Source organism: Aricia agestis, chromosome 6, assembly GCF_905147365.1.
Source record: "Aricia agestis chromosome 6, ilAriAges1.1, whole genome shotgun sequence".
Classification (NCBI taxonomy): Eukaryota; Metazoa; Arthropoda; class Insecta; order Lepidoptera; family Lycaenidae; genus Aricia; species Aricia agestis.
Genome location: NC_056411.1, coordinates 12,568,247 through 12,594,021, shown reverse-complemented (window position 1 = coordinate 12,594,021; position 25,775 = coordinate 12,568,247). Strand labels below are relative to the sequence as shown.

The following is a 25,775-nucleotide window of genomic DNA, read 5'->3' as shown; positions in this document are numbered from 1 at the left end:
ATTGACTGTACCCCTTATTCTGCTATTGTGAACGCATGTGATGCAGCTTCGTTACTTGTTCTAGATCGTTATATATGTTGCAGTCATCTGGTACAATCTGCGATTCGATTGAATGACTAGTGATTTCATTGAATGGCACTATTCAATTTAATGACTAGCCCGAACATTGATTGAACAATCATCACTCAACGTCCAACTAATATGCGACTTGTAAAATAAGCCTTTGGTGAGGGAGGATATGAAATCAGTCGGGTAATTGAATTTTATTTTATGTCGTTTCTCACAGCGGTGCTAAAAATCACCAAAATAAAAATGGCCTCAAACAGCTCGCACAGCTAGAAGTGTGTTGATATTTTTTCGATAAAATTGATGTTAAAATGCGTTTTTTGTAATACAATAACATGACAGCGTGGATTTACCCACATTACTACCGCCAACTACTACTTAAAAAAATATATCATCCCACATAACGACTTTACTATAATATGACTTTTAGTCAAGTCGTTAAACGTTACTGTTAACGTCTTGATGATTCCTCTTTTGGTCGTTCAATTAAATGGTGTCATTGAATGAATGCGCTAGTCATTCAATCGAATTGCCGATTAAACCAGATAACTGCGACAATATACTATGTATAAACTAGATCAAAATCGGTCTACCCGTTTGGATGCTACGATGCCACAGACAGATACACACAGAGACAAACAGACAGAGAGAGTAGAGACAAACATGAGACACGTCAAACATATAATACCTCTTTTTTTTCGTCGGGGTTAAAAACAGGAAAGAATATTACAATTAAGCTGCCTAATTTTTTTAGAATTGAAGCACTGATTTCCCAATACCTTTTTTGTAGCGAGGAATTATTTATTACCTTTTTTATAGCGAGATTTTTTGGGATTAAGCATTAAATACTGATAGCCAAACCGCGCAAAAGCTTTAATAATTGCACGTGAAAAAATATAAAACTGAAACTAAAACGATAGTAAATTAAACCTCTTAATTATATTAAGTAGAAAATACAAGCAAAATATGTTAAAAATGTTAAATTCATTTAATGAAAATGTACATTCAAAAACTTGAAACTCAATTATATGAAGAGTCACTGTTTCGTTATACAGTTGGCAAGCGACCCGACTCTCTTACTTATACGTGCGAAGAGAAATGCCTTTTATTGCCGGGTAATAGGGGCTATTATTGATTGATAATTTAGTTCGGTTCTACGGGTACTCGAAATGAGGTATGAAACGGCTCTTTATGCAATTCACCCCTACGACGAGTTTCATCGACTTCACCCGATTTGTGTTGCGACTGGTCTATATCTGACTATCGGGATCGAATTATATACGTCCGCCAGAACGCGCGGTTTGGCGGCTACACTTACTATGGGAGACTTGATCCGCCCCGGATCAAGTCATCCTACTAGAAGAATCATTCCTCCCTTACATACGGGACACTTGGTGTAAACCCGTTTTACCAGTTTAATTTCAATAACTTTTACAAATAAGTATAATATAATCCTAATTATCAATACACAGATAGTACTTGGTTAAATTATGCATCGTTAAGTCTAAACACATGTTATATTTCTTAAGAAATGTACACAAGAGATCATAAAATCAAAGTGGGGGATCAAGACCTATCCCCAGTTTCCCCTATAGGTTATCATCCCAATTTGGCAACATATTCATATTCATAAAAGTGGTGACTTGGTGTAGGGATTCATAAGTATTCGAGGGAAACTCCTCAAAATTTATATCAAAACATGTGGTGACTTCGGCTTCGTGAGCTGTATTTTTTTTAAATGAAATAAGGGGGCAAACGAGCAAACGGGTCACCTGATGGAAAGCAACTTCCATCGCCCATGGACACTCGCAGCATCAGGAGCTGCAAATGCGTTGCCGGCCTTTTAAGAAGGAATAGGGTAATAGGGGAGGGTAGGGATGGGAAGGTAAGGGAAGGGAAGGGAATAGGGGAGGGTAGGGAAGGGAATAGGGTAGGGGATTGGGCCTCCGGTAAACTCACTCTCTCGGTGAAACACAGCGTAACCGCTGTTTCACGCCGGTTTTCTGTGAGAACGTGGTATGGTAACTCCGGTCGAGCCGGCCCATTCGTGCCGAAGCATGGCTCTCCCACGTATTCTAAGCATGTGCTACCAACAAGTAAGATTTAGCACCAAGGTATACCATGGTTCGGAAGGTGCTGAGAGAACTCCTGACTCTTTAGAGATACAAGTTTGGGGGTTTCGACGTTGTTTTAAGAACGAAAAGCATATGCTACTATGCAAATTATATTAAAACACAAGTAAAACACAATAATACTTGCACTTTTTCCACTATATTCATTAATTACTACAAATTTAACTTAAATACGTACAGTCGTACACGTTGTAGTAATAGGGATGATGACAAGGTCAAAGATTAGCAATTTTGTTAATAAAATAAAGAAATCACAGTAAAAAATAAGTGTTCCCAAAATTTCAGATTGATAGCATTTGTATTTTTTTTGTTATGCGCCTTCAAAGTTGGATATACAAGTCGAATTTTTTTTCAATTAAATTTTTTAAATTAAAAGCAACTTTTGTTATGAAACCACTTTCATAAACGCAATATTTAATATACCTATCGAACAAAGTTGTCTCCCGATGCGTACAAACTACGAAAGACTGACGTCATACTTTCGTAGCACTTTGTATGGAGCGTTTCGGGCAGGTCTTTTTTATGAGATATTTGAATTGTCATATCTTGGTGAATTTTTAAGCTATCAGAGTCATTCTTTCAACGATATTTCTATTTTTTATGTGTCTTTCAATTACCGATAAGAAAAAAAAATAATCATCATGTCTATTAATGAAAATAGTGGAAAAAGTGCAAGTAGTATTGTGTTTTATTTGCATTCGCATTTATTAAAAAAAAAAGGACTGACAGTACAATCAATTATATAAATTACATTCATCATCATCATCATCGTCATCACTACCATCAACCATTATAAAACCACGTATCGTCCCGTTTTGACCCTATTATTGGTACTTTTCATACGAGTAGTATCTTATTAAACCGCGGGTAAGACCGCGGGACACAGCTAGTTTTCGATATGCAGCTATTGTAACATCAAAATATTATAATATTACATTCGATAGCAAAAAATGCAAAAAATAATGTCCATGGGTCGAATATACTGTAACATATGACATCCTTCTTTATAGGAGTCGGTAGAAATAATAATTATTTAGTATCCGAGTCTGCAGTAGGTCTGAAGCTAAGGGAGTCTCAGTGCATATTTAAGTTCTCAATGCTAATGTTTGTTCGTGAAAGTCGAAATTGTCGCAACAAAGCTTTGTTGACGATACGGAGGAAATAATGGACTTGTTTGAGTTCCATATTTATAATAAGGATTTGTTTTATATACGTATTTAGTTAACTTTTAAGTCATTTTTATGTTCTTATTATTTTTTAATTTACAGAAATGTTATGGATTTTCTATAATAATATCTATGGACGCTTCACACCACCTCAGTGTGGCCCTGTGGTAAGTACCTGAAGGACTTGTGTTACGGGTACCAGACAACGGAAATATATTTAATACTTTAATACTATACATATATTAAAGATTACATATTTAATTCACATCCATGACCCAGGAACTTTGAAAACGTTTTGTTCCGTCGGCGGGATTCGAACCCGCGACCCCCGGCTGCTTGAGCCACAGAGGTCGTCAAAATGGATTTTCTATGATTGTTATGAAATAAACGTACTTCATTTATTTATTTTTTAAAGTATCTAAATCTCTTCGTCTTCAATCTCTTTTATAAATCATCAACAGCAAAGGGTTCATTTTGACTAAAGCGCTAGCTGGACCTCAGTTTAATTATTTTACCTGAGCTATTTCTTGTAACAAATACATATTTAGTCAAGCAGGTTGGGTTGCACCAGAGGCGTGGTTATAGTTAAAGTTAAATATGGCGTCCAAACACCCCATATTCTCATACGACATCTGTCAATTTTTCCGGTTATAGTTAAGGTTAAAGTCAAAGTTAGTTGGTGCAACCCAGTCTAATTCTATATCTAACAATCAACTTTTTTTTAAATTGGAAGGCGTACAACTTTATGCCTCCAAATATTTTGGTGACTTGCATTAAACCTTTTTTATCAACTTCTAAAATAGGTTAATCTCGCAAGTACTTACCTTAGTAGAGTGTGTGTTAGCCGGTGGGTGGGAGCGATGTGAGTGCAGTTCCCGCGCGGTGGAAACACGCAATTATTCACTTACTGACATTGACACGCATATTGCGTTAAGACGAAGCATTCAACTGCATAAGTATACATCTTAGAAGATACAATTACCTCCTCCTTTTTGGAAGTCGGTCAAAAATATTGCACACGTAGGTACAGCATAAAACAGTGTCACGCGGCAATTGTGCATTTTATCGCGACAAATAGTCTATGTCCTTTGGTTCCGGATAGAAGCTATTAATACATAGTAGCCTATGTTTTTGGAATACCCAAAAAACACGTAGTTTTTATATTAATACTAGCTGTTGTCCGCGACTTCGTCCGCGTAAGCATAGTAGACTACGTCCCAAGTATTATTGTACAAAAATATTCAATGTGCAGAATTGACCTTCCTACGATTTTATTATATTCAGATGTTCCGCGCGGATTCGTCCGCGTAATTTAGGAATTTCACGCAACCGTACATTTTTCCACAAAAAAATAGCCTATGACCCTTCACGTGGTCTATTCTTCATGTTTGCCAAATAACATGAAAATTGCTCCAGTAGTTCTAAAGATATAATAAGCAATTTCATATAATTTCCCCCGTTTTTTTCCACATTTTCCTCTATTTCTTCGCTCCTATTAGCCTTAGCGTAATAAAATATAGCCTATAGCCTTCTTCGATAAATGGACTATCTAACACTGAAAGAATTTTTCAAATCGGACCAGTAGTTCCTGAGATTAGCGGGTTCAAATAAGCCCTTTCAAATAATTTCTCCCCGTTTTTTCCACATTTTCCTCTATTTCTTTGCTCCTCTTAATCTTAGCGTGATAAAATATAGCCTATAGCCTTCCTCGATAAATGGGCTATCAAACACTGAAATAATTTTTCGTATCGGATCAGTAGTTCCTGAGATTAGCGCGTTCAAACAAACAAACTCTTCCGCTTTATAATATTAAGTATAGATTTTTCTACATTTTCCTCTATTTCTTCGCTCCTGTTAGTCTTAGCGTGATAAAATATAGCCTATAGCCTTCCTCGATCAATAGGCTATCCAACAGTAAAAGAATTTTTCAAATTGGACCAGTACTTCTTGAGATTAGCGCGTTCAAACAAACAAACAAACAAACTCTGCAGAATTATAATAATATTAGTATAGATTATGATCTTCAGGTGTTCTTCAGAAAATCTTAAAAAATATTCGTATTTTCAAAGACATAAATTACAGTACACTGTGTAATATTTTAAAATTCTTGTTATTATACTTTATTTTATTTGTACAGAAAAACTTACAGCTAAACAAATCTCAATGACGACTAAGTTAGTATTTAGAAACAAATAGCCATTTACAAGTTTTTACATTTAAATGACAGTATGCTATGTTAAAAATAAATAACTGCTAGGAAAAAAATATTAGCGTACTTAATACAGATTAATATCTAATATATAAAATTCTCGTGCCACAGTTTTCGTTGCCATACTCCTCCGAAACGGCTTGACCGATTTTGATGAAATTTTGTGAGCATATTGAGTAGGTCTGAGAATCGGCCAACATCTATTTTTCATACCAAAGAAAATATTTATCGCAAAACAACGTTTGCCGGGACAGCTAGTAATATTATAAAAAAACAATTTCCGTTCCGTAACACCCTATTTTCGTCGTTTGTTTGCGAATATATTAAGTAATGAGCTTTTCGTCTAATATGTTTACAAATAATTCTCAGAAATCCTCTAATTAGATTTTCGAGACGAAATATCTGAACTATGAATTATAAGAATTTAAAGAATTTTTTAAACAACGGAAATAATACAATAAATTACTGCTAATTCAAATTCAAAGTAACCCTGTGTTGAAATATCATGCACTTTCTTTAAATAAACATCTATACATATAAATAAAATTGGAGTGTCTGTTTGTAATATTGAAAGAACCGTTTTTTACTAAATGCATATTATGAATGTACTAGCTGTTTGTATCCGATGAAAATGACATTTTCTAGCCTAAAAGCCTAAACTGTCGCAAGTGTTTGTAAGTAGGTAATACATTTTACATTAGTTACTTCAGTTGTAACAAGAATTCTCAAAACTAACCTATTTTCGTGAAAAAGTTATTTTACAAAAGAGGTAAATGTGAAATCTCTTTTAGAATCGTGCAGTCCACTTTTAGTATCCTTCTATAGTTCTATCGAGCGAACGAGTCTCCTAACACCGTTTAAAAAACTATGGGACTTTCCAAGCGAATCGCACCTATTAATAATTTTAAGTCGAGAGCATGTAGAAACAAATGCTCTTATATTTTTACCTTTTCTAACTCTGCTCTAGTATTTTATTTCCTTCGAAAATCGTAATACCATTTCTTATATTAGGGCCACATCCACGGTTCTGGACCTTGAAAGAAAGAGAGAAATCTTGGAGTAACAATTAAATTTATGCTACATATCTATTTTACACATACGACATAAATCAACAGAGATCACATTATTACCATCATATTTATTATATATTTTGTGATAAATATCGGTACATATAAATTATAAGTACATAATCATAAAAACTTTCTGCAAATCTTAAAAGAATCTGTAATGATGTAAAGTACCTACTTCAGGGAAAGTTACAAACAAACGCCGAAGAATTGTAAAGCGATTCCCCTTAACAGAGTTAACGATAAAAGTACAGTCAGTCGTGAATTTCATACTAACTTTTGCACTTGAAAAAAAAAGTTGAACCGGGAAAATTGAACCTTGATTCTTGTAATCATTTTTGTATGATTCTTGGGATTTAATATCTCAACTTCACTGTCACCATTTAAAGAAAAAGTAATATAAGATATAATCCAATAATCCATCACCATAACTGCATTGTATCTTAACGATATTAATATTATGCTTATTATTGTCACAGCTCGCGTTAAGAAATATTATTATATACAAACTTTCATCCCCTATTTGAACCCCTTGGGGTTGGAATTTATCAAAATCCTTTCTTAGCGGATGCCTACGTTATAACATCTACCTGCATGCCGTCCAGTGGTTTGGGCTGTGCGTTGATAGATCACTATGTCAATCAGTCAGTCACCTTTGAGTTTTATATATATAGACTAGCTTTTGCCCACGGCTTCGCTCGAGTTAAGAAGTATATCACGATATATAGCTGATATAATATCACGATAATATATCAGCTAACCTCTTCTCAGAAATTCTTAAAAAAATCAGAATTTGTCAAGATATACACTACGATCATTTTGTAAAGAATAAGTAATTTGATAAAAAGGTAAATGTTCTGCATCATATATACCGAAGTAAAATAATATCTAGAATCATATTTTACGGTCGATAATATTTTACTACGTATACCTAATGTAGCTATTGAAAGATGCTCCTAATTCTCTCGGGTCAATCGTCTATCGTTTGGAATAAATTGCCCTTACATTAGATATAGGTGCAATGAAATAAACTCATGTCAATGGATCAGCGTAGCGTTTTAAGCAGGACTTGGAAACCGGTATTTTTTTGAACAGGTTTGACAAATTTACCCAAGGAACTATCTAAAAAGGGTTCGTTCCTCTAAACCGGTATATGAACCGGTTTTTCAAATGTGGGTATTTTTTAAAAACCAGTTATAATTTTCAAACCGGGAAATGATTTGCGTCCCATGTTCATAGAACGTAATGGTCTACCATACTATTTACGCTGAACAGACTGAGCATTCGCGAGCGCGAGCGACGCAGCAAATAATATATTAGATACTTCGATCAAGTCTTGCGGCTGCGCGACTCGCGGCTGATCTCACTATAAACCGGTTTGTTAAGGTTCCAAGTATCGTTCCTATATTTCGTTTCTGCTCCGGAACGTAACCGTATGACAAAATTGGTTTAACCCACGTTTAACCCTACGAATAATAAAAACTAAGAAAACATAACTCCCGTAAACGTACGTGAACGTATTACCGTTTTAAATTTGGTTCCTTTCGAAATGTCATGTAACGTCAGCCTGATACCGCTCAAGGCCACCTAAATATTGCAAATGTATTAAAATGTGCACCTGGTACACATTCTTGACAAGTAGTGTAGTGTTGAACCGGTTTCAAGTCCTGGTTTTAAGGCTTGGCATAAGATTTAATGTTATAAAATTAATATTTTAAGCTGCTTTGAATTTCTTTAGAAATTTCTAAAGAAATTCGTAGACGCTCGTAGCGAGCGCGTAGCAGCCTACGCGGTACTATTTTTATAATGTTTCTTTATTTAGACAGTATTAAAATATATTAATGAAGTATATATTTTTAAAGTTTTCAAATAATTATTTAATGTTTTGAATCAGCAGTAAAGTTATTTTATATATTTTGAAACATATTCTACCAATTTATAAGTTACCTTGAGTCATGCCTCATGACTCAAGTTTCTCTTATTTGACAACAAAGTATCCCACAATTTAAATTACCGTTTTCCACAAAACAGGTAGCCCAGAATTTCGCTTGCAATTTGCTCGACTGATGTTTGATTTTCGCTTGCGTCCATAACTTGAGAGGCGTTTCTCTCCGTCCGGCCGTCACTCAGTGGAAATGTCCCATTACGTCGTAACCACACGCATTGCAGTGGCAATTCTTTCCCGAGTACCTCAGGATATGACCGAAATTGCTATTTGAGATTTGTATTTCTCGATGTTTCTGCGGATTTATAGAGGGTCTTTCGGGACGAGATTTCGTCCAATTAAATTTTATGGCCCATACACATGACACACTTGAACTTTTGTTATTTTAACTACCTCTATGAGTGTAATATTTTTAGCGCCATATTATGCTTTATCTCGCATTATATTATAATCTTTAATATCAATAATAATGGATATTTAATTTTATTTTCTATCTATAATAATGATCAAAATGAATTGTAGACGAGTAAAACTTAATAAGTTTTATAAATTGTTTGTTCTTTATTTGAACGTAGCTCACACATTTAAAACGTATGATTGGAGTACAATATGAGTACCTACTTAGAAGATATCTAAGGTTTAAATCATCTCATAGCTAGGAGCACTAACTAATAACTTACTTAGTAATACAATATTTGGCATGATTACATGTTTGTTTGTTTGTTTAGCCCTTAAGCTCTTAAGCCAGGATTACAGCCGTAAGACAAACTAACAGTGAAAGTGCGTTAAAGTCGTTAGCGAGCCTATTATATTTGTTTATGCCTCCTACATGACGTTATAATATTGTAGACATATTTGAAAAAATGTCTGGAACGTGTAAGACAAAATATTAGCATGATCGCTAACATATTCTGTGGCGTCGAAAGTTTGCAAGAATATTGGACGTTTATGGATAATAAAATTGATTAATACTTGGAAGATTAATTAAAATGGCAAATGAATAATGCCATCATGCTTTCCTTAGATTTTAGAATAAGAGAGGTGTCGTGATATACATACATATTTTACGTACAACTTTACTTACACTGGCGCAAGGCCTATGTGTACAAGTGGCAATTTTTTCTAATGTTAAAAGAAACACGTTGATTAATTTTGGTAGTCGATATGCAGATGCAGTATATCGCCTATTAACTGAATTATATTTTGTTCCAGAATGTGGATTATGGGCGTCATGGTGTTGCTGGCGGCGCCGGCGCTGGGCGAGTGGCCGTGCCCGCGGCTGAGCGCGCGCCCGGCGGCGGAGTGCTCCTGCGACCTGCCGCACACGCTGCGCTGCGCCGGCGACCACACAGCGCTGCAGGTCAGTTACTGTCGCAGCGTGTGGGTGTTGGCTGTAGTGGTGTTGTTGGCGGTGCCGGCGCTGGGCGAGTGGCCGTGCCCGCGGCTGAGTGCGCTGCGCCGGCGACCACACAGCGATGTAGGTCAGTTACTGTCGCGGCATTTGCGTCAAATAGGCAGGTACTAATCAGTGAGACTGACCTGATGGCCACTAGATAAGCAGAAAACAATGTGCATAAAAAAGGACGCTTAGTGCTTTAAATACTTCACGGGGGTTGGCTCATCATCACCTTGTAGAGAGTTCACTGTGAAAGTTGCAGCGCTGAAAGACCAAAATTTTTTTTCACTTTTGTATGGGGAAACTAGTGACGCTCGGGTCCTTGCCCATACAAAAGTGAAATTTTTTTTCGTATTTCAGAGCTGTTACTTTTACAGTGAAGTTAAATACTTCACGGGGGTTGGCTCATCATTCTTGCGTCTAACGACCTCAAGGCCGTTAGACGAGAGAATCATAAGATTCTAAAATATATTATACTATCTTAAACAACGTCAAAGTGTTATTATCGTTAATGGATCTTCGAAAAAAGTTAATTCGTATTTTTTACGTAATTATTATCTATTTCTAATTGGTAGTAAACATTATTGAATATTTGATTTGTAATTACTCTCAAACCCCGGTGCCACGTCAATATCCTTGCAAACTACGAGTAACCTGATTACACGGGTCACACATCTGGCGCTTGGTTAGTTAAAACTTTGTATCTTGCGGAAGAAAAGATTCAGGCTATTTATTTCTTCCCAAACAAACGCAGTACCTGCTGCAGATGAAGCGGAAAGCAAACATAGTCCCCATCGAGAGGCGCAAACAGATCTGTCAGTCTTTATCAGAAGCTCCCCTAGCCTACGTGTGTCCGAACTGCTTCTTTATTTACACGTATAGATTGCTTTTTGGGCCACCGAACACGGCCATTGTGAGAGCCCAAATAATGCCCATCAGCAAATACACATCCTCCAACTTATTTTGAAACTCATAAAGGAACATAATATTCCATATCAGAAAGATATAAATTGTATGACTTTTTAGGGTTTTTAGGGTTAAAACCGAACCCTTATAGATTTGTCATGTCTGTCTGTCTGTCTGTCTGTCTGTCTGTCTGTCTGTCTGAAACTATAAGAGCTATACTATTGAAACTTAGTAAGTAGATGTAATCTGTGAACCGCATTATGATTTTGATACAAAAATGGAAAAAATATTAAAAATTTTAGGGGCCCCTATATGTACAACTGAAACAAAAAAATTGTTTTTTTCATCTAACCTATGCATGTGGGGTATTTATGAATAGGTCTTTAAAAATCATATTAAGGTTTCTAACATCACTTTTTTCTAACCTGGATAGTTTGCGAGAGAGACTCTTCCAAAGTGGTAAAATGTGTGTCCGCCCCCCTCTAACTTCTGAAGTAGGGGCATGATAAATGTAAGAAAAATATATGATGTACATTACTATAAAAACTACCAACGAAAATTGGTTTGAACGAGATCTAGCAAGAAGTTTTTTTTTTACGCCATAAAGAGTAAACCTTAATTTAACTTTCATTAGATCAACTGAAATATAAAAATAAAACAAAAACCTTTTAATTTCAAACAGATAAACCTTATTGCTGCTGCGGAACCCTCCATGGGCTAATCCAACTCGCACTTGGCCGCTTTTTCTTTTCTTAAAACATTACCATGTTTCAAAATCCTAGGCGAAAACATTAAGTGCAAAGTATCCATATTCTGTTAGTGACAAGTCAAGTTTAATGCTCCATAAAATCAATATACTTCGCAAGTCATAACATTATTTACAGAACGCAGGTCTGAAGAATATGAATAAACATCTGCTTATGATGTGTTATGAATATGATACTCCAAAAGAAATTCCTGGCACGTACAACAACATAGACACATAGTACTACATTGTTGATATAAAAACGCCTTTGTTGTTCAGTAATTTAGGGCGTATTCACTTGGAGGTCGTGAGTTCGATTCCTACGTTTGCAAAATGGTGTTTTCATGTTTGGTAAGGAAATTGCAGGCTAATGCCATTTGATTGTCTAATAAAAATAATGAAGTCGGATGGGCATGTAAATGTCGGTCCTGTGCCTGATCATACCAATCATAGTTGTATCGGCAGTCCTAATAGGTAACGAAAGTCTTTACTTTGTACTGTAAGTCTTGTGATATCATAGTACAGGTTCCCTAGAGCGTTTATTTCATTTGATAACTATCAAGCAAATTTTTCTGTAACTAGCTTCATTTTAATAAGACGCACAACAATTTCCTCTGCAAAAATTCTCGAAAGTGGTAGCTAACAGAAATAAAAAGAATTAAAATAGATATTTCGATAATATGGATTGTTCTAAATGCAGGACAATGTTACTGGTAAATTATATAAATATGAACCGAGCAATATACAAAAAATCTGCTGTTTAGTAATCTTTTTTGGGGTTCCGTTTGTTGACTACAGAACCCTAAAACGGAACCCTAACCAGCAAATTTTTTGTGTATCGATAGCTGAATATTTAATTAATTTAGTGCTTAAATAACGCTTTAACTGCAACATTCTTAAACATTTTTTATAATAATTCACTACGAAATAATGTAATGGTCCATTACTTTGTGCAGCCAAAACTTAAGTTACACCACAGAATATATATTAGTAGTACCAAGTTACACTAAAAATCCATAAAAGAAGAGCGACCTTTTATAAATTAATAAATAGAAAAACGCTATAAAAAGCGCCACTTACATTTTCTTGGAAAATTAAGGACTTCCCTGAGGAGAAAGAAAACAATCTTAAGAATGGTCAAATAAATCAGTTAGGAAGATTTATTATTATAAAGGTATGGAACGTTAAAGTAACTGAAATGAAAAAGGGTTCCTTTGGGACTGAGGAATTATCATCTTTTAAATTAAACCACATTTAATAATTAGAGGATTAAGGTCCAATTTCATCAACAACTATTAAAGTTAATGCTCGAATTAGTATCACGTTACCTCTTTCATTTTTCATATGAATGAAAGAGAAAACGAAAAAGCTGTTATTACTAAAAGACGTCACGTTGGTCGAATTGGGCCTAAAAATCATAATTGAGTACGTAAAAGATTAATGCTACTTTGAAATTGGGACTCAGATTTTTTGTGCGTATTATAATTTTACATAAGGAGATTTTAGGAATGCTACATTAAAACAATATTATACTCGTTGCTTAGGACTGGGTTGCACCAGCTAACTTTAACTTTAACTGTAACTTTCGCTTTAACTTTAACTACAGTGCAAAATGTCAAATCTCTGGTTAAAGTTAAATATTGCGTCCTTACCTCCGCTCATACGTGAATTACTCCGGTTAAAGTTAAGGTTAAAGTTAAAGCTAAAGGACGCCACATTTAACTATAAAAATAGCTTTAGTTAAACTTTAACTTTAACTACGCCTCTGGTGCAACCCAACCTAAGGAAATATTATGTAATAGCTTTTTCAGTTTACTTTGAAATCCACCTCTTCGGTGGATTTTAAAGTTGACTTATACTTTGTATCCACGGTACTTTTCGTGGTTATTATATGAGGTAATAATCACATATTACACGATTTCAAGATATTACTCATTTCTACAATAATATTCAACATTAACAATCTTGTACTACAATTTTACACTACGCAATAAATAAAGTTTTGAGAAAAATATTGTTTTATAAATATTTAAAGAACTAGCTGTCCCGGTGAACTTCGTGTCACTTTAAAACCTTCCCTCTTAAAATATTCGTAGAAGTCCATTCTACGAATATTTTAAGACTAAAATCAGCCCAATCCGTTCAGCCGTTTTCGAGTTTTAGCGCGACTAACACATTTGGAAATCCATTTTTATATATTTAAAGATAATTATATTTTTTAAAGTTACGCATGGCGCGTGTACTAAATAATTGCGAATACTATTATTTTTTCGTCTGAGCCGGTGACGGATGTGAGAGTAATCCACATAAAATAAACTCGTTTTTACGCAAAACTCACAAAACGCAAATTGAATATGTTAATGTTTGTTTTCAATAGCTCAACACGAGCCTGCTTGGGTAATCGACTTTTTCTACGCTTTTATGAAAATTTAACTTCAATTTGATAACGTTCACTGACCTAAAGCGTACTAGGTTTGCAATTTATTGGCTAAAATGAAGTCTACGCAAAGGGCCAAATCTGTTACTGTATTATACTAGTTACAGCCGCAAACTTGGTGTAGTAAAAAATCTTAATGATCTTTGTCTGTGACAAATATTTTGCATTTAGCAGTTATTAAATAATGAACATACAGATTTTGAACATGTTGAACATAACAGTTTTGACGAGAATCCGAAAAATAAGTAAAACAATAGAATATGCATTCTATTGTTTAACTTATTTTTCGAATTCTCGTCAAAACACATGTTAAATGTAACATTTACATTTTTGGCTTTTTTTGGCATAGCAAAAATCTTAACCATGTATTATAATTTATATATGTATATATATATATATATATATATATATATATATATATATATATATATATATATATATATATATATATATATATATATATATAGATTAACATATTCATGGTCTAGTAATATGAAAACAGAGGGCTATCGCCAATCATTATTTATTATTCAAAGCCCATTTTGTACGCTTCATTTTGGCGAGCTAAGCGCGCCCCGTTATATTTTAATCATCGATTAATATTGCAGTGAGTCGGTAATAATAATTGAACTGCTATAGCTTAAATCAATTTTTAATTGTTAACTTTATCTTAATTGTATAGTATGTGGCAATTGATTCGTCATATGAAAATTTATACAAGGAATTCCGATATGCAAAATTTTTCCATTCACATAATCTTTTAAGACATACCTAATTTCTTTTTGGAAGGACTAAGATTGAAAAAGCTCTTAAGATTTAGTTTGTTTAACTACCGCACTTAGCCCCAATTTCACCAACGTCTGTTAGTGCTAACAGCTTGTTAAAATGTCAAGTCTTCTCTTTCATTCATAAGAAAAACGAAAGAGGTAACGTGATACTAATTCGAGCGTTAACTTTAACAGTCGTTGGTGAAATTGGGGCTTAGGCCGGTATAAATAGTCAGTAATAAAGATCCGATCCGGTCTCAAGACCCGGTTCGGCTCTGTGATTGGTCCAAATTTTGACAGCCAACCAATCACAGAGCCTGAACCGTGTCTTGAGACCGAGATGCATCTTGAGTACTGACTATTTTTATACCGGCCTTAGAGACGAATATTAATAAAGTTACTGAAATAAAATGAAGATTTTGAGATAAGCCCCATATTATATTATCTGTCAAAATCTTCATTTAATTGCAGTTAAGTAATTAATATTTTTCCATATCGTGCTTCTCTTCTGCTCTATATAGCCAAGTAGGATACAGTACTTTTTTAATTGATGCGAAGATTTGCAAAACTCTCGTGATGTTAATATTTCAGCCGTAATTATAAAATGTAAATCCGGACAAACACTGCCATTGTTTACGTTAACTTTTGAGCCGGCATTATATTAACAAAAGAGATGGGAAAACTTCCAACTTGCCCACCCGTATATCTTTTTTAACGTTAACTAAAAGTCTGTACATACCATTAGAAGTTTTGTTTGTCTATAAACTAGTTTCGTATTTGCATACTTTCTGCTTATGTTTCAGTAAGCTGTAAAACATCTAAACTGTTAATAGCTTTCAGTTAGTACTGTTCATTGATAGTCTGCAATTAACTTTTTTACTCATTTAAAAATACCCTTTTTAGAAGCATATATTTATTTCTTTGGACGGGAAGAGCTTTTAGAATTTTAAGGGTGAAATCGGACTAGGTATGACTGTAGTGCTGGTAGACTTGCGGTAGGTTCTATCGTACTCGCAACTCTGCCTTAAGCGATGAGTGAAGCACCGCGGGGTTTTAGTGGGTAGACAGGAGTCCCACATACCCCGGCCGATATCCCCAATTTGCCGGGGATGCGTAAAGCATTTCCCCATGTTAAAAAAAAAGGTATGACTGCAGTACTGCAGCGGAGCACCGTGACAATTCACTTACCATGGTACCAGTGTGCTGTAGTTCTGTTGTTGTGTAGTGCAGCTTAGCACAATCTCATACAAACAATATTTTTCCATGACGGTGGCATCGGTGCAGCTTAGTTACGCCTTATACAGTTTTTGATGTGTTACAGATCATCGGCCGCCATCTTCGAGAACAGAAGGCTAAGAACAAGAACAGCACAGTGTCGCTCCTGGACTGCGCGCTGCGAGGTGTGACGTCACTATCTTCAGTCTCAGTGGCGGAGCTAGCTGGCGTGGGCCTACACGGGCTGGTTATATCGTCAGGAGACATAAAGAGGGTCCAGCAGGGCGCCTTCAGTAGCATATCGTCCACTCTGTTAGCTTTAGGTATGTATTTACTATAACATTCATCATAGTAATATCACAGTGTAATTGTTTGTATCTGTTTTTCTGTTTCTCTGTAGATATTTCGAGACTCGGATTAAGCCATCTAATGGTCTTAAAATCTTAAAAATGTACGATTCCCAAGCGAGGTATTAATTTCAATGTAAAAAAGGTGCAATAAACACTTATTGATCTCATAAAATGATATTAGAAGACGCTAAAACTTTACGTCTCTTAAAATTATAAGCCTTCTACCCCCATAAAAACTTGTAGCACTAAAAATTTGCTAGAGTGCAACAAATACTTTCGTTCCTTTCACTGACAAAGTTTTTAAATTTTAAAATAAAGAACACAAAAGTGTTTTTATGTCGCTTCAACTGTGCAAGTGATGTTAGATTGAGTTCAATATTTGATGTCCACAGGTTTGCCAAACAATCAGCTGCCGACGGTACCCACGGAGGCCCTCGTCCAACTCAATTATTTAGATCGCCTGGACCTTTCGAATAATAAAATACATATCCTGGATTCCAATTCATTCAAGGTAATTTCATTGTTCATCAAAAAATCATTATAGTGGAAATTCGTCGGGAAAGGTATTTCGGCGAAATCGCATTTCGGTACAATATAATTAAAAGAAGGCCTTTATATTCTTTGCTGAATTCATAAAAGACAATAAAATATTATTTAGTTAATTTTTTCCAAGTGTATTTATTTTTAAAGGAATGTAAGTTTCCAAATTATTACCGTAATGAAAATTGAAAACCCATACTAATATTATAAATGCGAAAGTGTGTCTGTCTGTTAGTTCACGCTTAAACCGCTGAACGGATTTCGATGAAATTTAGACTCGGACACCCTAGAAAAGGATATTGTAATATGATATTTTTTGTTGCGGAAAATGTTTCCGTGCGATTTACGAATTTAACGAACGGAGTTGCAGGCGTTATTTAGTAGATTATTATGAGTGTTAATAGGGAACGCGGGTGCAGAAGAATTTAAATGAAGAAACTGTTGCCATGACGCTTCACCCTGCGCCGGCACGTGTATTGTGATAGAGACAGATACAGTAAATCGAGGTAACGTAGTCCTCTGAATCCTCCTTCAAAATAGACCCTATCTATTTTTTTATTAAATATCTTTAGGAAGAGTGAGTCTATGCCTGTACGTTTTTATTTTATCAAATTTGTTTTATGGTGAATTGGCGGGGTACGGGGCATTCATTTTTTGCGATTTTTGAAGGGTCTGTGAAGTGTAGACTTCAATAAATATAAAAATAAGAAATTATCTGTGGTACAAGATCCTTTGTCTTTGTCAAATGTCAAATGTTTGTTCTCTTCCGCTTATTAGATAATAAAAGTGCAACGTGATTATTTTCTCCACCGAGTTTTATTATAATTTAGTCTACAAAACAATCTGTAAGCCCATAATTAATCACAGGGTCATATTTTTTATTTATTAGTTAAAAAAAATTGAACGTAGAGGCATAGGTTTAACAGATCCCAATATTGTATAAAAATCATTTTTCTGGACGCATTGTCGGGGAGAAAACAGGGGAATACGAGGAAAAAACAGTGTTAGCTTTTCCTCTTAAGGTAAACTATGTAGTAAATTATTATTTTAGTAACTAATTGATTATGATGAGAAAACAGTGCGTTCTTTGAAAATAATAGATAAAGACTGTTAAGGTATCAGCCTATATCTATTAATATAATATCTTAGCAATAACAACTTTTTATATATTACCTATAATATATCATAGCAATAATAAAATAAAATTAAGAAATTTAAAAAAAACCCCGCCAAAACAACTTTAAAAAGTAATGAAATAATATTTACTGCCTTTAAGTTCAAATAATTCCTAACTTGTGTAAAGTAATATTTTAGTCCATAATTGTTGTCACGGTGTGTCGGGGGACCGCCAAGTAAACTACAACCTACAACCGCCAAGTCGCTGATTACCTATCTCGATTCAGATCGCTGTTAATTGATCCTTAAACTTGTTAAGTGAAATTAAACATCTACATTAGCGGTCCCCCGACACACCTTGACAACAATTATGGACTAAAATATTACTTTACACAAGTTAGGAATTATTTGAACTTAAAGGCAGTAAATATTATTTCATTACTTTTTAAAGTTGTTTTGGCGGGGGTTTTTTTAAATTTCTTAATTTAGTTTTATTTCATATTTTTTAATCTTGTGTTGGTTATAGTGCAAAATAATTCCTATCAACAGTATCATATTCTCATGATTACCATCTATCAATGTCCTTTTCGATGACGCCGTTAAAATGAGCCCAAACATGAAACCTCCACTTTGGGTTCATACGAAGCTCGGTTCCTATAGAATCCAGGTGATGCTGCAGCAGCAGCATGTAAATATTTATTGTTTATACTTTATCTACTTCTTACTGGTTGTCACAATTAAAATGAGCCCAAACACGAAACCTCTGCTCTTAGTTGGTAAGGAGTTGGATATCCTATTGATTACCAGGTGATGCTGCAGCACCAGGTCAACTTTCTATTATTATGTGTATACGTATATTGTATATTCACAAATATCTCGAACTAGAATGAAATATAAAACCCATCAAACGACTACAAGTTGCTAACGGCCTTTCATGAACCAAATAAACCCTGATTGTCCAGGACTGAGCAGGCTGATAATGATGAATTATAGCTAAGAACACTCTTGATCATGTCAGCTTTCAAACAAAAAAAATTAGATCAAAATCGGTCCACCCGTTTGGATGCTACGATGCCACGGACAGATACACACACAGACAAACAGACAGACAGACAGACAGACAGACACGTCAAACTTATAACACCCCTCTTTTTTGTCGGGGGTTAAAAAAACGTTGGCTTGTTTACTGCAAATGTAAACGTGTACACTGCAGGCAATAGGCATATAGATTAGATATCAATATTGAAACTGCTCATTGTTCATAAACTTTCGCACCGTGTTCTACCAAAATTGTCCAATAACGTATAAGCTGTGTTCAAACTGACCAATTACAGTAAACCATTTTGATATAATATTACGTACACGGTACAAGTGATGTTCAACAAATCACTTGTGCGGAACTATGTCAATCATTGTTTAAAACAATTATGTAGACAACCTACTTTTGCCCGCGGCTTCACCCGTGTGAAATTCGGCCTATTCCAATTTTGTGATTCACTTTTATCACAATTTTGTTATATCTCTTACAGATGACATAGCTTTCTGTTGCTACATGAATTATGAGAATAAATCGTTTCAATAGAGTTTACTCCCTACAAAGAACCATACTTACAAACTTCACCATTAATATCAGTATAGATAGTAAACAGGTATTTAAACAAGTGAAAATAGCTTTTGCAAAGAGATACAAAGTAATTGACTTTAAAAAATCAAATTATTCTAGTCACACAAGCCGCATTTCCAATTTACCTTCCCTTTTGTTTATTTAAATCCGCTAAAATATTGAGAAAGTTGAGAAATTGAATGCGAAATGCCAGTTGCGGCGCTTTGTAGCGAGAATGCTTCGAAATACCACAGTATACAAGAATAGATCGAATTATTTCTTTACATAGCATACTTTTTGTGTGCTTTAAAATGTTTTATTTTTATTTTATATCTAAGTTTACACGTTGTTTTTTTGTTTTAATTTTACTAAAAAGAGTTTACTATTGTTACGGTACATGGTATACGGACACGTGGTGCCATCTAGTGACAAACCAGCGAAACTTACCGAGGGAGCACAAGCAACATAAATCCCCTACTCAATACTAGATGGCATGAGGTGCGCAAGTACATACTCGAACCTTCTAGAAAAGTCCAACATTTTGTTTACGTGTTTACCGGTTTATTTTGTTTACGTGTTTACTTTTATTGTGGTACATGCTCGAGCCTCCTAGAAAGTTCCCACGGTTGTTTACTTGTTTATGTGAATCGGGAACTTTCTGGAATTCGTCTCGCCATATAAAAAGCCGCAGGCAGGCCCGGCAATTCAGTTCGATCTGAGCGATCATCAAGGCGATTTCACAGTGACAACAAGTGATCAATAGTGAGTGAACCAGTGAAACCTGCGACTTGGCTACGACCTAGGACAGTGATAGTGCTTAGTGATTGGACCTAGTGATTAGTGTTTGGACTTAGTGCTAAGTGTTGTGACCTAGTGTGTGCTTGTGTGACATAGACTAAGTGAATAAAGTCTTCAAGAGAGTCACCAGGTCTTTCTCTTCAAATCCTCGAAGCCTAGCACGTAACACTATGTTTTCTATCATCATAATATTAATACGCGAATGAAAAGCTACGTTTCCCCATTTTTCGTAAAAAGGGTTACAACCCTTTTTACGAAAAATGGGGAAACGTAGGTGCATGAAATTGCACAGTTATAGTTTATACAGTGAAGGAGTGCATCGAACTAATATTATTTTGAAATGATGCTTTTATCATACATTTTTTTAACAAATAAAACATTACACACACACATGAGAAATGACAGATTTTTGAGTGCCAAGTCTATACATACGAATTATACTCTTTTATTTATGGTTAAGTATGTTGACGACAAGTTGAAAAATGGAAAACGGATTATAGTTATTTTTTATTTAATCTAAGATACTATTAGACAATGCTTACACGGCCAGTCTGAGATCAACTAAGTCCCAGAGACAAGAGTTGAAAAAAAAATCAATATTTTTAACAAAATATAGGTAGTAGTCCTAATGTCGTTGAAACTAAGGTCGAATTTCGACCATTGGGCGATCTCTAGTATTAATAAATGGTGATGTTGCTATTAAAATATTAATAATAAATGGTTCTTATAAAAAATTAAAAGTACGTTGAACCCCTCATATAATATTTATTCTTCAGCTACCGTCATAAACACGCAGCTAGGGCAACGAAAATTATTGTATCACCGACCCTAGTGTGACAACCACCTTAGTGTGCTGCAGTTCGTGGATACATTTTTTTACCTCAGTTACATTTCCATAGCATAGTAATCCGATGCTCGGAGAATTGTTTTTGCGAATGTAAGGTTCTGTTACCGTGTTTCAGGTTTTGAAAGGTTGGTAACGTTTATATTTCTATCGACTCGTGACACCTAGATAGCCTTTAAGCGACTATGAAAAAACATAAAAAAACAATACTCGAATTAATAGTTAGTCAAAAAAGAAGGTTAAGTCTAATTTATTAGACAGTAAAAGTGTGTCTGTCTGTCCTCTTCCTCTTCACACCAAAATCGCTGAACCATTTTTGCTGGGTATTAAAATTCTTTGTGTCCCGAGAAAGGACTTTTTACCCTGGGAAAATCTACGGTTCCCGCTTGATAAAAGAATTTTGGGGCAATGGAGTTACGGGCGTCATCTGGCTTCTTATATTCATTGTGTCATTTCTAGAAGTCACTTTATCGGAAGTAAACATAATAGATATTATTTTCTGTTAAACCCAAAATCTGGATAGATAGAAGAAATGTTGGATAAAGGTGTAAGCTTTAGCTGAATCTGTCTTCTCTGTTATAGTGACAGACAGCAATACCCTTTGTAGTCAAACCTGCTTTGATATACTCGGCCTGTCCGAATGTCTTGATATTATTTACACTAAGAAGCCGCAATAATACTGGGAACTGTACCAAGTTATATTGTTGATTCGTATTATCGACATAGCTTAAATAATATGAATAATGCCCGCTACACGCTCGTTCAGTTTAACGCTAAATTTAGAGTTACTTAAACTTATGTTACACAATAACATTGACTCACTGACTTTATTACGCTGCCAAAATAACGCTACATGTTTTATGAGATGTTTTAGTTATTTTACGTTCTGTCTCGTCACCAATTCAAATATCCATGCCGAATTTCAGTGGCTAACTTCAGCGTGTGTTCCTACTAAAGGTGCTCCCAGACAGCAGTTATATGACGTTAGATAACATTTTGTACGACTTTTTTAACAAATTATAACAAAAGTCAAAACACACGTTTATTTCTTGACATGTTGAAGCATATGTTACACGCTGTTATAAAATGTTATCATGTTACACAATGTTTTAAACGTTATATAACGGCTGTGTGGGAGCACCGTAACAAACAAATAAAACATGTTCTCCTAATGTCTTTCTGCCACACTCAGAGACGAAAATTAATTACTTGACTGTAATTAAATGATGATATCCACATAAGCCCCCTAACATGATAATAGTATGCCAAACTCTTCATTAAATAAAAGTTTAATTTCCATTAAATAACTCTGACTGCCACACTCAGAGTCATGTAATTGTGATTAACCTTCAATTAAATGAAGAGTTTGACAGATAATGTATAAGGCTAATGTAAAATTTTCAAATTGCGGTGGCAATTTAGGTGGTTTTATCGTTAAGGGTCAATTTATAATAGAATTCCCAAAAAACTGAACACAGAAAATTCAACCTTAACTCCAGAGCGTAACACATACATTACTTCTGCGATGGCCTCGCAGAAGTAATGTATGTATCAGCGTTGGTCGGGCGCATCGACGCGAATTCGCGCGGATGCGCGCGCCTTTTCAAATTCTCAATGGAGTTAAGGTTGAATTTGATATGTTGCGTTGTAATAATTCGCTTCGATGCGCTTCGACTCTGCGCTAGTATAAATTGACCCTAAGCGTTTCGGCAGCGCCGTAGGAGCGTGCGCGTTCGAAGATGTAACGAACGGACGAGCGGCGCTACTCAAGCGCGCGACTTTGAAACTCAACTACTACCCCCATACATCTTCGAACGCGCGGCGCTCCAACGGCGCTGCCGAAATGCTTAACGATAAAACCAGCCTTAAAATTAAGGTCGCTGCCGCACCTAGTGCTCTAGTAATCTCAAGTTTGTTTCAGGGCATCCAAAACGTAGCCTATCTGGACATAAGTGACAACCAGCTGACGACCATATCTCCGGACGCGCTGAAACCACTCGCCAAATTAACCGTGCTGAGGCTCAGGGGCAATTTGCTGAAAGTACCAGCACTGACAGCTTTAAAGGTACAGAATGCTCCCAAAAACAGGAAATATATTCCACAGAATAAATAAACCTCTCACTGTACTGGGTTTTAGCAGAGTTGTGTAGCTGTATACGCTTTACGAGTAAATAAATTCTTTTTTGTGGACAAAAACGTTACATGCGTATATTTTTTACGGCAAATCGCAAAGTTTAGAAGTTTATGGGCTTACAAGTATTATTTAGTGTTAAGGCTCCAGAGCCTTGTGTGAATTGCTTAAGATTGTATATTTTATATCTAACTGTCTACTTCATATTTACTTGGGATATATTACTTGGGATATATTATTTAATCTTGGTATCATCAAAATTATTCATTTTAAATTAAAGGATATTCGAAATAAACTAGAGGTAGATAGTATCCAAATAAAATCTAGTTTATTTCGAAAATCCGATAATTCAAAGATTTCAGACCAAATAAGTTTAGATGTGATCAAAACAGCATTTCCAGCATTAGAACAGTTCGCTGCATTACGAATGAGCTGGAGTCAGACACAAGGAGCCAGGTGTAAACCTGTCTACATCTTGAAAGATTATTCTGTTCCCATCTCGAATGCCTTAAAATTCAATTTCGAGATGTGAAATTCTAAACAAGGACGCTTTGCACTGTATCAGTTGAGTCTGGTGGAAATAAATGTGTACGAGGGTTAAGATTTAGAAGTGAAAGTTAAAAAATATGCAATATGCAAATTGTCAACATAATTCGTTGTACAGGATGAAACAAAACAAAGTGATAATACTTTAGGGCAGGGGTTCCCAATCTTTTTCAGCCTGCGGCGCAGTTACACGTAAAATATTTTGTCACGGCACCCTACTCTACCTAGCTGTAAGAAAAATATATTACATAAATAAATACCTATAATGATTATAGTTAAGTTAAGCAGTTTAAAGTAATAAAGAAATATTTAATCATCTACCTGCTTTACATAATTAATATCATAATTGTATAATATTTGTGGTTTCGGATAGTGATGGAGGATCGACTCACGGCGCCCTCTTGCCTTTCCACGGCGCACAGTTTGGGAACCCCTGCTTTAGGGTGTTTATTGTGTGTCCCTTGTATAGGGTTCAGTGTCAAAGTAGCAGAGTTGAAACTTTCAGTAACTTTTTTTTAACTGTAGAATGAGCAAATTTATAACGGCACGCTGCCATACAAATCACAAAAAAAGCTCTTTCAGGACTGCTACTTTCACTGTGAAGGTGAAAGTAGCAGTCCTGAAAGAGCTTAAAGAACACTCTATACAAGGGTGAAGGGACATGTCATACACACACTAAAGTATACTGCATAGTGCATACACACTAAAGTATAATTCTCACCTTGTTTTGTCACACCCTGTATATTTTTAACCATTGTTTTCTTGATACTCATCCTAAAATTCTACAAAGATGCTATAAGCATCTAAAAGTAACTTATAACAGCGGTAAAAAACTAAAAACATTGTCCAGCAATATAATGAGAGTGACCTAAAGAGCTAAACTACCAAGTGTACCTTCACACCCATTATGAGCTTAAGTTCCGTGCCGTCGATTTTTTCATAGACTGAAAATTAATTTACCTTGATTGAAAAAAGCTTGTAAGACTCATCTACTTAATGGTGTATTTATAATAGTTTTTCGTAACAAAACACACTATATTGCTAAGGTTGGCAGGTCTTGAAGAAAAAACTTCTACTTAAGCGACTAATTTGCAATCTTCTATACTTATAAAATTACATGTCCTGACTGACTGACTGACTGATTCATCATCGCTGAGCAAAAACTGTAAAAGTTACAGCCACGAAATTTGGTGAGTAGGGTTGTTTTATTAAGTAGACACCCACTAAGGAAGGAATTTTGAAAATTTTACCCCGAAGGGGGTGAAATAAGGGTTGATAGTTTTAATGAAAGTCCGTCATTTCTTGAGTAAGAAACATGAAACTTGATTTTTGGGTTACTGATTAAAAATGAATGGATACGTATTTACGCGTTTTTGGAAATTTTACCCCTAAGGGGGTGAAATTGGGGTTGAAACTTTGAATGAAACTCCGTTATTTCTTGAGTAAGAAACATGGAAATTTTATGTTTGGGTTAGTGATTAAAAATGATTGGATACGTGTTTAAGCGTTTTTGAAAATTCTACCCCCAAGGGGGTGAAATTGGGGTTGAAAGTTTGAATGAAACTCCGTTATTTCTTGAGTTAGAAACATGAAAGTTTATTGACGTTTGCGTTTGACGTTTGCTTTAATAGGGTCCGTTTTTAACTTTTTACCCTTTGTATAAGGAAACACAAAAACAAAAAGGAGAAAACTATCCATCTTTGTTATTATACTATGTTAACGCGGATGAATTCGCGGGCAACAGCTAGTAAACCCATATACTGAAAATAATGAATTCTCTACTCTATAAAGTTTAT

General features: G+C 35.2%; 2 protein-coding genes across 3 annotated transcripts in view; one reads left to right on the top strand and one right to left on the bottom strand.

Moving 5' to 3' along the window:
- Nucleotides 1-16,176, bottom strand: part of LOC121727784 (lysozyme-like) — a 57,253-nt gene extending 41,077 nt beyond the window's left edge. Inside the window, exon 1 of one of the 2 annotated variants that reach the window (XM_042115776.1) lies at nt 16,025-16,176. The gene's annotated coding sequence lies outside the window, so the exon portion shown is untranslated. Of the gene's footprint in view, nt 1-4,188; nt 4,203-16,024 lie in introns of those variants that run through there. The other variant, XM_042115777.1, reaches the window with a different exon arrangement.
- LOC121727785 overlaps nt 1-25,775 on the top strand; it is a 126,129-nt gene that overhangs the window by 76,249 nt on the left and 24,105 nt on the right. The window contains exons 2-5 of the mRNA XM_042115778.1: nt 9,798-9,945; nt 16,158-16,374; nt 16,794-16,912; nt 23,224-23,367. Coding sequence (XP_041971712.1) covers nt 9,799-9,945; nt 16,158-16,374; nt 16,794-16,912; nt 23,224-23,367 — 627 coding nt within the window. The 5' untranslated portion in view covers nt 9,798. The remainder of the gene's footprint in view (nt 1-9,797; nt 9,946-16,157; nt 16,375-16,793; nt 16,913-23,223; nt 23,368-25,775) is intronic.